At 34.4% G+C, this 15,405-nt stretch overlaps 1 protein-coding gene across 1 annotated transcript in view; it reads right to left on the reverse strand.

The window, feature by feature from the left end:
• Positions 1-15,405, reverse strand: part of BMT2 (base methyltransferase of 25S rRNA 2 homolog) — a 91,155-nt gene that overhangs the window by 53,583 nt on the left and 22,167 nt on the right. Inside the window, exon 3 of the mRNA XM_015540684.2 lies at positions 6,124-6,294. Within this exon, the coding sequence (XP_015396170.2) occupies positions 6,124-6,294 (171 nt within the window). The remainder of the gene's footprint in view (positions 1-6,123; positions 6,295-15,405) is intronic.

Below are 15,405 nucleotides of genomic sequence, written 5' to 3' on the forward strand. Positions count from 1 at the left end.
TTAACACAATGGGATGTCATTTTATTCCATCACATTAATAGAGAATTAAAAAAATAAAAATACTCCATGCCCATAAGTCTTGGCAACACAGACACTCATACTGCCAGAAGTAATGGATTTAGTATTATTTTTCTGGAAAGTCATTCAGTAATATGTACAACCACCTTGAGTCACTTGTACTCTTAACCCAGCAATTCATTCCTGGGAATTCATCCCCAAAGCATAACAATTTAAGCACAAAAAGATGCTTAATTCTGAGATAAAATGTAAGAAAGAAAACCTAAATGTTCAACAAAAGAATAATGTATATAAAGCAAGATTCTTTATACCATATTAGCCTTCAAAAAAGGGCATTTGAGTTCTTACAAAGTCTACATTATTGAGCCCTCTCGGTTTCTTTCCTTTGAGCAATAAAGTAGTACTGAAGAAAAACCATCTCAAAACGACTTCACACAATGTAACTTCACATAAAACCAAGCTACATGGGGGGGGGGGGCAAAAAATTTAGTACAGATTTCGTAATTATACACCGAAGTACAGTTTTACAATTTTAATTGGTAGATGTTTTCTTATAAAGATCATATTAAAAAGCAACATCATCAACTAGAGGAGTTCTCCAGTTTCCTTCTCACCTTAGGTTTGTTTCCATTACAAGCCAACTAAGGCATAACTTAGCCCCCAAATACAGATAATAATACAGTCATTATTTAATCATGTTTTATACAGTCAGTCAGGAACACGTCAGTTTCACTTCAGAACGGATAATAGGAAATTTGGTTCAACATCTTAAACTACATTCTGCCAGCCTCACAGGACGAATTAGGAAGTGTTCCTTCTGATTCTACCTTCTGGAACAGACAGCAGAGAAGTGTTATCAGTTTTTTCCTTAAATGTTTGGTAGATTTCACCAGTGAAACTAACTGGGCCTTGTGCTTTGTGTTTTGGAAGGCTGTTCATTATTGATTCAACTTCTTTGATACATATACAGACTTATTCCGATTATCTATTTCCCCTTGTGTGAGTTTTGGTAGACTGTGTCTTTCAAGGAATTGGTCCATTTTATCTAAATTATCGAATCTGTGGGCACAGGTTATTCATAATATTCTTAATATTATCCTTTCTGTCCATGAGATCAGTAGTGATGGCTGCTCTTTTATTTCTGATATTAGTAATTTGTGTTTCTCCTTCTTGTTTTTCTTGGTTAGCTTGGTCTGAGGTTTATCAATTTTATTAATGTTCAAAGAAACCAGCTTTCAGTTTCACTGATTTTCTCAACCACTTTCCTATTCTCAATTTCACTGACTTCTGCTGTAATTTTCTTTACCTCTGCTTACTTTGGATCTATTTTGTTCTTGTTTTGCTAGTTTCCTGAGGTAGAAACTTAGAGAACTGATTTTAATCTTTTTAAAAAAAATATATGTACTCAATACTATAAATTTCCCTCCAAGCCCCGCTTTCACCACATGCCATGAATTTGCTAGGATGCATTTTCATTTTCATTTGGTGTACAATATTTTGAAATTTTCTAATTTCTAATTAGAAATGTGTTATTTATCAATGTTTTGGTATTTTCTGGCTCTCTTTCTGCTACTACAGTCTGAGAAAATACTTTCCATGATGGTCTACCTTTTAAAATTTGTTAAGGTGTTTTATGGCCCAGAATATGGTCTATTTGATGAATGTTCTCAAAAAATATAAATACTTTTAAAAGGCAGCAAAGTAAGTACTTATTTTGTATCAATTACAAGTATATATGTACAAGTTAAAGACAGTTGGGACATAGCTACCTTAGGAGGAATGGGTGTTAATTGGGACTTGGGATAAAATTTCCAGCAATCACATTATATCCAGATTAAAAAAGTATCACATCTCAAATTTGAGATATAGAGGACTTAAAATGGGGCTCTAGCAGTAACAAACATTTGGTTTTCATGAAATATAAGTACAAAAAAGCAGGTATTTTTGCTACGTTAGTCCTTGTTATTTGCACCTAGAAATCACAATGATCTGAATACATATTTTGAGATGAGACTGAGAAAAAGATAACCCTTGCTATCTAAACTTGCTTTCCAAAGTCAGAAGCCAAATAGATTTGGATGGTAAAGGATGTGTATCTTTCCATATAGTAATAACTATAAATAAATAAACATTTGACTTTTGAATATTTCATCTACCTGTCTGAGAGAAAAAAAGAAAAAGAGAGAGGAGAGGAAAGGAGATGAGACGAGACTACGATTCACTCGGGGAAAACAGAGTATTATTTTGTATTCAGAATCACTTTATATTTGGACATATACAGTGGTAGATTTTTGTGTGAAACATGCAGAATGAGTGTTTTAATAGCATGGGAAGAACAGTTTGCAAAATTCTTTATACTACATGGTCTCTATTGTGTAAAAAACAATGTCTATGAAAAAGACTGGAAAGAAATGTGCCTAAATGTAACTGGGATTGAGCAATAATTTTTCTACATCTATAACATTCATTACATGCAAATTTACATGTGATCTTATTTCATTTGCAGTTAAGAGAAATATTAAATAGGGACTTTAATATAATAAGTACTTTAATAGAGTTATTTATAAAGAAGGTTTAATATTAGTACCAAAGAGTATCAATTCTGGGAAGTTCAAGTTAAATTCAGGAAGGGGAGATGCTTCAAATATAGCCTAATATAATAGAGGAATAGTTTATCAGAAAGAGGATACACTGTACTTGCAACCAGAAATTGAGACCAAGCATATACCACGAGGGGAATTTAAACAGTTCCATATGACTAGAATAAAGGCTGCAAAAATGGTAAGACAAGCAGGAAGAGTAATGTCTACATACACATATTGGGGCCAGATGGTATATAACAGAGTTCAGAGTTTTTAGAATAAAGAAAGTCTAAGCCTAGCCATGCTAGTTAACTCATTTCAATGTTTAATTTCAATACTAAGTAAATCCTGACCTGTAACAATCATATTTGGATACTTTCTTTAAAATACTTAAAGCCAAACTAATTTCTCTCCATTAAAATTAAACCAGAGACAGGAATTTCTGGACTTTGCCAGGGTAGAGCTGGCAAATCTACTCCTCAAGAAACAACTATAAAACTGGACACAATCATCAAAAACAACCATTTTGGGACTCAAACAAAGGCAAACAAGTTGGAGAATGTTTATTCGTGAGAACCAGCTGATCCTAGGTTAAGAACAATGAGGATTTGTGGTGCTCTTGCCTGAAACCACTCTTCTCACCCTCACCCCTTGCTCAGCTGGTGTGGAAGTTCTTCAAGAATAGGGCTGGCTGTGAAAAAGAGCAGCTTCACAGCTGGAAGGAGCTAACTTTATTGGAACAAAGGGTAAAAAACCCACACAGAGCACCATCAGTAAAAGTAGAAAACAAACAGAAAGTCAGCAGGTATGCTAGCCTTAGGTTGCAGTTTGGGTTGGGCTGAGCTGCAGACTGGAGAACTTGTCAGAAATTTAACCCAAAAAATCCTGGAAATGAGAAAGGCATAGAGGTGCTAGGTAAGGTCTCCACATAGTCTTGACTGACCTGGAGGCTAAGTGAACATGCACAGGAGACCCAAGAGGGTCTGATGGAAAATAAATGGTGAGGCACACTTGAAAACTGCCTAAGTGTTAAAAGCACTCCCCAATCAACACACATCCACTGGGAGAAGGTGGAGGAGGCCTAACTGGCTTAAGGCACTGGAGTATAACCTGTGCTATCACTGATCACTAAGCTAAGCAGACAGACTCTAGGAAACCAGCCTAAAAAATAAAAATAACAATAGTAGGCAAACTGCAAGGAAAGCAGATCCCACAGATTCAGCCCAGGCAAACTAGTAAAAAACTACCACCACCACCACCACCGCCCCCTCCTTAAGGGAAAATCCAAACCAAGAGTTTCCACAATATATTATCAAAAATATATTGGGTGGTTTTTAACAAAAAATTACGAGATATACAAAGAAAAACAGGAAAGTGTGGTCCATGCTCAAGAAAAACAGCATTAAATAAAAAATGACTGAGTGAGCTCAAATGCTGGAGCAAAGTCTTCAAATTGGCTATTATAAAAATGTTCCAAGAATTAAAAGAAAACATGTTAAAAGAGTTAAAGGAAAATATGCTGACAGTGACTCAACAAATAAGGAAATCTCAACAGTAAAATAGAGACTATAAAAAAGAACCATATAGTGGGGTGGCTGGGTAGCTCAGTCAGTAAAGCATCCAACTCTTAATCTCAGGATCATGAGGTCAAGCCCCACATTGGGCATGGAGCCTACTTATTTAAAAAAAAAAAAAAAAAAAAAAAGAACCATACAGAAATTCTAGGATTGATATGTTCTATATGTACCTGTCTTTGATAGCGGTATAACTATATATTTTTTTACAATGTCATCATTTTAAAAATATTCAAGAATGTTCATAACACCTGAGTTGCAGGATGTTTAGTAAGTCACTATGCTTTGTAAGCTTTATAGTAATCTTTGAAAAGAATTTGCTTCATCCTTTCCTTTCCTTTTGAACTAATCAAAAGTATGTTAAATTTTAAATAAAACTGCTTATAGTATTTTCAACATTATGTAAAATCAAAGTAACCAGCGGTAATGCTATGTTTGATATCTACTACATATTTAAATGGTTAAGAGGTTGATATAATTTTATTTTCATGGTTAGCTTTCAGTGTCTATCAAAAATGTTTCTAGAATTATTCAAGTTCAGTATTTTCAAGAAATTAATAAAGTATTACTTGATACTACAAATCTGTTCTGGTACTAAGGTGTATAAATAATTTTAATACTACTAATAATTAATTGGATTATAATACTTGTGTGTGTGTATATTACATATACATATATATATATTTAATCATAAAAAAGAATGAAATTCTGCCATTTGTTATAACATGGATGGACCTTGAGGCCATTTGGCTAAGTGAAATAAGTCAGAGACAGAAAGACAAATACTGTATGATCTGATTTATATGTGGAATCTAAGAAAAACCAAACCCATAGAAACAAGAGATGTGACTGGTAGTCAGAAATGGCAGTGGGGTGGGGTAGAGAAATTGAGTTAAAGATACAAACTTCCAGTTATAAGAAGTTAAGGGGATGTAAGGTACAACATGATGATTATAGTTAACAACACTGTACTATATATTTCAAAGGTGCCAAGAGAATGAATCTTAAAAGTTCTCATCACAGTCAGAGAAAGACAAAAATCATATGGCTTCACTCATATGAGGACTTTAAGAGATAAAACAGATGAACATAAGGGACAGGAAACAAAAATAATATAAACACAGGGAGGGGAACAAAACAGAAGAGACTCATAAATATGGAGAACAAACTGAGGGTTATGGGAGGGATTGTGGGAGGGGGGATGGGCTAAATGGGGAAGGGGCACTAAGGAATCTACTCCTGAAATCACTGTTGCACTATATGCTAATTTGGATGTAAATTTTAAAAAATAAAAAATAAAACAAGTAAAAAAAAAAGAATTTAAAAAGTTCTCATCACAAGAAAAAAAATTGTAACTGTGAGGTGATGGATGTTTAACCAAACTTGTAATCATTTCAAAATATTTACACATATCAAATCATGTTGTATACCTTAAACTTACACAATGTTATAGCTCAATTAAACTGGAAATACATTCATGTATTTACTAAATAAAATTTGTACCTATGCACACATAAACTACTGGTAGGCAAATTTTCACATCAACAATAGAATAATGGCAATTGGTTCCATTAATAATCTTCCATTATTCCTTGTGATTTTTCAGTTAAGAGACAGCCACTTTAAATTAAACATAGTTTAAAATGGATTTTGCTGTTTTGATTCTTTTATTACCATAAGAATAATTATTACAACATTTAAGAAACAATTCTTTCTTATGTTTCCTGAACACAATCTGCTATAGAACCATTAGTTTTCCTGATATCCCTTAAAATTTTATGCTAGTTTTCTACCTACTAATATTATAAATCTGCATTTTTCAGCCTAATCTATTATCAGGGGAGCAGGCAAACAGCCCACTACTTTTTGTAAATCATTACACTATTTTACATTATTAATAGAGCTATCCAGGATGACGTTAGTAATTGAAATAGAAAAACTGTACTTACTCAGTTATAAATTCAGGGTTTGTAAAGCTGAGGTTGGTTAAATGACCTTCAAGTTTAGAAGACTCATGTGTACTTAAGGCTGGAGTGGTCTTAGTGGCGAGTACAGCTCTTTTTTCATCCTTTTCAAGTGCTTTTCTCTTTCCACCATTTTGGAAATATTCTCTGCATACACTACGAAGCAAAATGTAGTTATATTTTAAAATACTAGGCAGGGATATAAAATAAAATGGAAAAACATTAGCCTTTATTATTCAAAACGGGAAACTTTCAATTACAAATTCTTACTGTGAAAACGTCACACAGAGGTTAAGTTTGAGTACCTGTAGCACTGCACATACAATAAAGCATAATCACAGATTATATTTAATAAGTAAAAAGTATGTTTTCAAGGGTACAGATGTGCCTATATGTTTTGCTGAACTGCATTCTTAACTAAAACTCAAGTTCCTCTAGAAAATCTTAGGTAACTCTGCTATTCAGTGACAGCATACAAAAAGACCAGTCGTTACAGTTAATTCTGAGCCAGGTCTGCTGGTAGCAGACAGATACCCCAATAGTTGTTTCTTAGATCCCTGTTGGTTTATGAAAACTAAGTGAGGATGTCAACATATTAAGACTTATTGATATTCTTATTTGCTCTGAGGGAAGGGAATACAAATCTAGTTCAGGTAAAAATGGTACTGTATCATACAGGTAAACATTTACAGAACAGAAGTTTGAACATTACGGTGGTTTTTGTAACACCTGGAAATTATTCTTATCCATCAAGAGACCGTTCCTGTTTGTCTGAATTCTTACATTAGTAAAATGCAGATTTTTTGAAGATGTTTCATTTTAAGCTCATATAGTTTAGAACAGATCAGGTTGCCATCCAGCACCAGAAACTGATGGCTGACATAATCTTATAAACAATTTTCTTCAAACCGAATACAATTTTAGAGTAGTAGGACACCATGCCTGGGTATATAACAGGAAAAACAAACATAAACCATAGAATCAACTCAAATATTTATTAGCTATTAAAGCCAGGAATCTTAAGGTAAAGAAAGGCTAACAAGACCTAGTTCAGGCCCTTGAGCTTACAATGTAATAGCTTACATGTGAAAACAATAAATGATACAATTACCAAGCTACTTGAAGGAGAAGGGAATCTAAACAAATTTTCTTTTTAGATTCTTCCAACACATTATTAGTACATATAGCTCATACTTTGAACAAAGCTAAACTATTTTTCTCCATAGACTCTGCTTGGTGAATTTCCAGAAACATATGGCAAGAGAAGAATTGAAGAACTAATTTAAAACTGAATTCTGCGGGGCGCCTGGGTGGCTCAGTCGGTTAAGCGTCCGACTTCGGCTCAGGTCATGATCTCGCGGTCCGTGAGTTTGAGCCCCGCGTCGCGCTCTGTGCTGACAGCTCAGAGCCTGGAGCCTGTTTCAGATTCTGTGTCTCCCTCTCTCTAACCCTCCCCCGTTCATGCTCTGTCTCTCTCTGTCTCAAAAATAAATAGACGTTAAAAAAAAAGTTTAAAACTGATTTCTGCAAGTAGAACTATGATCTAAGGGAACAATGCCCATCTCTCCTCATACTTACAGTATGCTTATTAGTTCAACTTCACTTTTTCTTAATTACTATTAAGACTTTTTAAAAAAAAGATTTCTTTAATTTTCCTATGTAGATTTAGTTTTAATTCTTATATATAGGAGTTGAAACCCATTCTTCATAAATCAAATATTTATTAAGTATTAAGAATACAGAGCCCCCATGTGCCAGGCACATCTGTGATGAGAAAACAAATTGGAGAAGGGATTGCTGCTCTCAAGGAGCTCAGATTAGTGAATAAGACAACAATTATACAATAATAAAGAAAATACAACTGATAAAGATAATATACAACTGATAACCCAATCAATCCAGAGTCAGTAATATATGCTGACTTCAGAAATATAAGTAGGAATAATCAAGGAAGAATGCTAGGTGGGAGGTGAGTGCTTTTCTGGCAGAATAGCATGAGCAAAGGCACAGTAGATAAACACAGCAAGGATCCTGCAGAGATGGACATCCATTCAAGATATGTGAAATGTAAGGTGCCGAGAAGAAAACAGATGGATGGACTCACAGGTAAAAAGATCCTGAGGCCAACACAAATATAGTGGGGAAAGGTGGCTAGGTGACACTGGAGTGATAAGCAAGCCTCAGATCCCACAAGACTCCAAGGCCAATGTAAAGATGTGGTATTTAGAAATCTAATGACAGTAGTTTAGTGATTTACTGGGGCTGGGGCTAATTGCAAAAGTGTACAAAAAGTAAATGCCACCAAAAAGGAGAGCCTTGAAAAGATATTGCTTCTGGGGGAGAAAGGAGGCACTTTGAAAAAATGGAGGTATCTCTGGAGGTTTGGTGATAAAAGGAAAAAATTAAGCAATTAAGGATAATGAGCCTACTGAGATGTTATAAACCATATATTAAAAAATGTTAAGTCAGACCAAAAGAGAACAATATATATTAAAGGCACTTTACTTTTGTATTTGTGGCAATCAAACAAGGTTCTTCAGAATTAAAGAACCAAGTAAGCCACCCAAACCCCTACAGACACTCCAACAGAATAGACAAACCCATAAAATAAATGCTCAATGAATACAGAAACCAAACAAGGTCCTAATAGAAGGGAAGAGAAAAACAATTAAAACCAGTGGATGAAAATTATCAAAAACATAGACTCAAAAACAGCTATAAAAGAGAAAAAAACTGTAACATTTTGGTATTAATTATATATAATAAAGCAACTGCAGATATGAAAGAACATTTCAAATTTGAAATTAAAAAGCTGAGAACAAAAAGGAATGAATAATGGAGAGATATTCCATGAAAATAGATAGGAAGATGCAATATTGCCACAATGTCAGTTCTTCCCAAATTGATCTATAGAGTCTGTACAATCCCAATGAAAATCAAGTCAAATTATTTGGTGGAGACCAACAAACTAATTCTAAAGTTTATATGGAGAGGCAAAAGACCCAAATAGCCAACACATTTTTGAAGAAGAACAAAATTGGAGGACTGGCCACTATTGGACTTACTTTATATAGTGGATCAGAACAGGGTGGTGCTGGTGACAGAATAGACAACTAGACACATGGAACAAAACATCCCAGTAGACCCACACAGATATACTCAAATGATTTTTCAATAAAAGAGCAAAGGCAATATAATGGAGTAAAGATGGTCTTTTCACCAAATGGTGCTGGAACGACAACTATATACCAGAAAAATGAACCTAAACAGATATCACACCTTTCACAACACTTAAAATGGATTATAGACATAAATGTAAAACACAAAACTATAAAACTCTTGGAGAGTTTTATAAACTTCCTAGGAGAAAATCTAGGTGACCTTGGACTTGGCAATGACTTTTTGGATGCAACACCAAAGTCAAGATCCATCAAAGAAAGAATTGAGAAGCTGGACTTAATTACAATAAAAAAAAATGCTCTGCAAAAGAGAATGGGAGAGAATGAGAAGAGAATGAGAAGACAGACATGGACTGGGAGAAATATTTGCAAAAGACTTATCTGATGAAGGAACTGTTATCTGAAATATACAAAGAATTCTGAAAACTTAATAATGGAAAACAAACAACCCAGTTTAAAAATGGGCAAAAGAAACGGATAACTCACCAAAGAAGATATACAGACAGCAAATAAGCTTATGGAATATGCTCCAGGTAATATATCATTAGGGAAATGCAAATTAAAATAGCAACACGACACTACTACACACTAATAACATCAACACTACCAACTGCTGGTGAACATGTGGAGCAACAAGAACTCTTCATTCATTGTTGGTGGGAATACAAAATGATAAAATCACTTTGGAGACAATTTGGCCGTTTCCTACAAAATTAACTCTACTTTTACCATACAATCCAGCAATCACACTCCTTGGTATTTGCACACGCGCGCGCGCACACACACACACACACACACACACACACACGAAAACTCACTTCAACACAAAAGCCTGCACATGGATGCTTACAGCAGTTTTAGTCATAACTGCCAAAATTTGGAAGCAATAAGTTGTCCTGTAGCAGGTGAATAAAGAAAAAAATTGTGGTACATCCAGACAATAGATTCTTACTCAGTGCTAAAAAGAAATGAGCTACCGAGCCATGAAAAGACATGGAGGAAACTTAAATGCCTATTAAGTGAAAGCTGTCAACATAAAAAGATTATATACTATGATTCCAACTCTATGACATTCTAGAAAAGGCAAAACTATGGAAAGAGTAAAAGAGTCTGTGACTGGGGAAAGAAGGGATGTGCAAGCAAAGCAGAGGATTTTTAGGGCAAGGAAGCCATCTGTATGATACTATAATGGTGAATATTTGTCATTATATATTTGTCAAAACCCACAGAATATACACCACCAAAAACAAATCCTAATGTAAGCTATGGACTTTAAATGATAATGATGTGTCAAAGAAGTTCATCAATTACAATATAATGTACCATTCTGGGTGGATGTTGGCAGGGAGCATACTGGGCATGTGTGTGGGCAGGGTGTTTATGGGAACTGTACTTTCTGCTCAATATTACTATGAACCTAAAACTGCACCAAAAAAATGAATCTATTTGAAAGGGAAAAAAAACCCAGGTCAGAACAGTTATCATGTGTCTCCTGATGTAATACACTGAGAAGGACACAATATCACCTAAGTAATATTCTTGCTAATATGCTTCACTTAAATCTAATCAGAGGGGTGCCTGGGTGGCTCAGTCTTTTGGGCGACCGACATTGGCTCAGGTCATGACCTCACAGTTTGTGAGTTTGAGCCTCATGTCGGGCTCTGTGCTGACAGCTCAGAGCCTGGAGCCTGCTTCTGATTCTGTCTTCCTCTCTCTCTGTCCCTCCCCCACTCATGCTCTGTCTCTCTCTGTCTCAGAAATAAATAAAAAACATTTAAAAAAATCTAATCAGAAAAAAACCATACAAATCCAAATTGAGAGTCTATAAACCTTTATAAGATGTCTGTGTCATAAAAGAAAAAAAAAAGGAGAGAGAGAGAGATTCACATGAGTCAAATCATATTTGTCTTTCTCTGACCAACTTGTTTCACTTAACTACAGAGAACAACTGTGGGTAGCTGGAGGGGAGGTGAGCAGGGTAATGGGCTAAATGGGTTATAGGCATTAAGGAGGGCAGTTGTGATGAGCACTGTGTGTTACATGTAAGTGATGAATCAGTGAATTCTAAACTAACATTACACTCTATGTTAACTAACTAGAATTTAAATAAAAACTTCAAATAAAGAGAAAGCTAGAGAATTTACCTCAACTAAGTGCAATGATACACCTTGAAATATTTAGGAATGAAAGTCTTGTGATTTCTGCAACTGACTACCAAATGGTTCAGTAGAGAGGGAAAGAGGAGAGAAGGGGTGCGGGGGGGGGGGGGAGGGAGAAAATGGAAAGAAGATACAAAATAAGACTAAAATAGAGAAACATTTTTTTTCAGAAGCTGAAGGAAAGAAAGTGTGAGTCAACGATTTTTATCCAGCCAAGCTGCACATTTTGTAACAAAACTATAGAAAAACAGCTTTTTGTATGTAAGAACTTAGGGAACATCATAGTTGCAAGCTGGTTTTAAAGGATTTACTAGAAGATGAAGTTCATCCATGAGATGGCTGAGAAATGTTGATGAAGAGGCTAGTTAGTAATGAATGAAAAGCATTAAATGAATAAAAAAAGGAAAACTTTATAATGCTGAAGACCACAATTTCCAAAGATATAACAGTTATGAATATTTATGTGCCATTTATCATAGCAGCCATCTTCACTAAGCAGAAACTCCATGGGATTCATGGAGAAACAGACACAACTAACAATAGAGAACTTTAATACATGACTCAATCAAGTGAATGAATATTAGGTAAGGTTAGAGAAGCCAAAAAGAGTATAATGAGGTTTATCTTATCTACATAACAAACTCTGCTCTCTAAAGAGAGTATAAATTCTTTTCAAGTGCACATGGAATATTCACAAAACTACCATATACATATACTATGTCATGAAGAAAACCACAGTAAAAGCCACAGAAAAACAGATAAAAATCATCCTATTACAACACAATAAAAGTGTAACAGAATAAAACAAAAAAAATCCCTTTCACCTGGAAATTTAAATCCATTAATATATTCACATATATATTCATAAATTTAAGGAGGAAACTCATATACACTTCCACAGATGCTGAAAGGACATTCAACACAATTCAACACCTATTCCTAAAAAAACAAACAAAACAATACACTCAGTAAAATAGGAATCGGTGAACACTTCCTAAAAGTAAAATTATACATATATATCAGCCAAAAAGCTAGCCACGTTTTTAACGGGGACACAATGCACACATTGCTAAATGAATAAGACACAGCTATGTAGCAGACAAAAGAAAAAGTATTAGTCAAAAAAAAAAAAAAAAGAAAAAAGAAAAAAAAACTGGAAAGAAAGAAAAATGTATATTCACAGATGAGTTAACCTAGACAACCCAAAAGAATCAATCATAAACCAATACCAATAGATGTAAAAATACAAAAATCAAAAGCCTCCATATATATGTGCATATATAAACAATAGCCTATCTGAATATATAACAGAAGTGAAGGTTACATTTACAACAGCTCAAAATGATAAAACACCTAGGAATAAATGTAACAAGAAAATGCACATATTCAGAAAACCAGTATTCAGAAAACCTTAAAACACTACTGAACAACTCAAAAGCAGACTGGAACAAACAGAAAAATACATATCTTTTTCATGGGCATGATGATTCAACATTACAAAGATGTCAGTTTTCTCCAGTTATTAAAAAATTTAATGAAATCCCAATAAAAATACAAAGTTTTGCTAGTTAGACCAGTTGGTTCTAAAATACACATGAAAAAAAAAAAAAAAAAAAGGAAAGAACCAAGAAAACCCTGAGAAAGAAGAGCAGTGGTGGAGCAGGGGAAGATGTTACAGAATAACATAGATTAAATGATATAGACAATGAAACATAACAAAGTCCTAAAAAAGAACCAACCATAGCATATAGTTGGCTAACATGGCATATAAGTGTCATGCCAAATCACTGTAGAAAAGGTGGTGCTTTTCATAAATGATGTTGGAGAAACGGGAATTATATTGGGGGAAAAGTTAGATCTATACTTCCCAACAAACACTAGACTGAATTCCAAATAGGTCAGAGATCTAAATGTAGAAAATGGTATCATTCAAGTACTATAAGAAAACTAGTGAGTAAATGAGTGAATTACTATTAGGAATTCTTATAGTCTGGGAATCAGGAAAGCTTTTCTAAGGTAAGAGAAATCTGGAAGCAATAAAAGAGATACACATGTGATTACGTAAAAACAAAGATTTCTACATGGCAAACCAAAAACCTGCATGGCAAAAGGTATTAATGAAGACAAAGGGCACATATCTGTAAGTCATAAAAAGCTATGAAAAAATCAAGATAAAAGGGACCAAAACCAATGGAAATAAAGTGTCAAAAACATGAACATAATTCACAAGGGGCAAATAATTTTTAAATATATAAAAACATACTCAACCTCACTCATAAGAGAAACATAAATTAAAACCACACAGAGATATCAGTTCCCACCTTATCAAACTGGCAAAACTTCTAAAGGTAGGTGACACTGTGAAGAGATAGGTATTGTTTTTTGTTGACGGAACTACAAAATGATAAAACCTCTAAAGAGGGTGATTTGACAAAATCTAACAAAATCACATATACGTTTACTCTTCTACTCTGCCATTGCACATCCAGGAATCTACAAAGATACAATGCCAAATGTACAAAATGAATATGCACAAGGTTATCCGTTACAGCACTATTTTTAACAGGAAAAACTTGTAAATAACTTACGAAAATGAAGAGGGTATCTATTTACTTGCAGTTGGTCAATTCATGTCGTCAACTTGACTGGGCCAAGGGGTACCTAGATATCTGGTCAAACATTCTGAGTGATTCTGTGAGGATGGTTCTGAATGAGAGTAACATTTAAATAAGTAAACTGAGTAAAGCAGACTGTCCTTCATAATAGGGGTGGGCCTCATCCAATCACTTGAAGGTCTGCATAGAACAAAAAGGCTGACCCTCCTCCCCAGAGTATGAAAGACTCCTCCTGCTTGACTGCCTTTGAACAGGGACACTGATTTTTTTCTTGCCTTCAGACAAACTGAAACATCAGCTCTTCCTAGGCCTCAAGCCTGCCAGTTTTAGGACTGGAACTACACCACTGATTCTCCTGTGTCTCTAGCATGTCAACTCACCACTGCATCTCAAGATTTATCAGCCTCCACATACACAGGAACCCATTCTGTGAAGAACCCTGACTAATACAACAGTGATCTCCATGACATATTAAGTAAAAAAGAAGGGTATAAAACAGCATATACCATATCCCATTTGAATATAGATAATGGGTGGTTATGTGTGTGTATGTGAATTTGGTTAATTCTGCAAAAAACAAACAAACAAAAAAACAACAACAAAATAATGTTACCTGAAAATAATTTGTTACTTGGATAAAACAAGTAACAAATGAGGAAATTGGAAGGGAACCTTTTTTGAATACACATTTTTATAAAGTCTTGACTTCTCAACCATGCAAATGTTTTATATTCTTACAAAATAAAATAGGGGGGGAAACCCATAAAACTGAAAGTGAACATAACCATATACAAAAGAACTATTTCAAGTAACTTTTAAACACAGTATCCCGACACTTAGTGGTTTATGTTCTAAAGACAGAAGAACTACAGAGATACTTTAAACTTCATCCAGTCAGTTTTACTGCTAGGTAAAGTTTAGAAGTAAAATTGACATTGTAGTTTTCAAACTATTTTATGTGAACTGTAGGACAAAGCAAATGTATTAATGTTATTCAGAACTAAGTCCTTTAGCAGCACATCTAGTGCCCAGATCTTAATTTCTAAATGCCATTTCTCACTAAAAGAAACAGGCCCTATGAAGAAATAGTTTGATTCTAAGTCTTGGGTGGCAAAACCAAAGGGTTATTTTGTACCACATAGTAACAAAGTACTCAAAAGTGATTTCAGAACACAGAAGCCAGCTATATATGGAATATGGAATAATTTGAATATACTCCCCCTCAAAAAAAACAAAGACTAATGGAAAGAATGAATAAATAACAATGCAGGAGGCTACTGTGATATAAAAACCCCAAACCAAAAAACATACTTA

The sequence above is a fragment of the Panthera tigris genome, chromosome A2 (assembly GCF_018350195.1).
Source record: "Panthera tigris isolate Pti1 chromosome A2, P.tigris_Pti1_mat1.1, whole genome shotgun sequence".
NCBI lineage: Eukaryota > Metazoa > Chordata > Mammalia > Carnivora > Felidae > Panthera > Panthera tigris.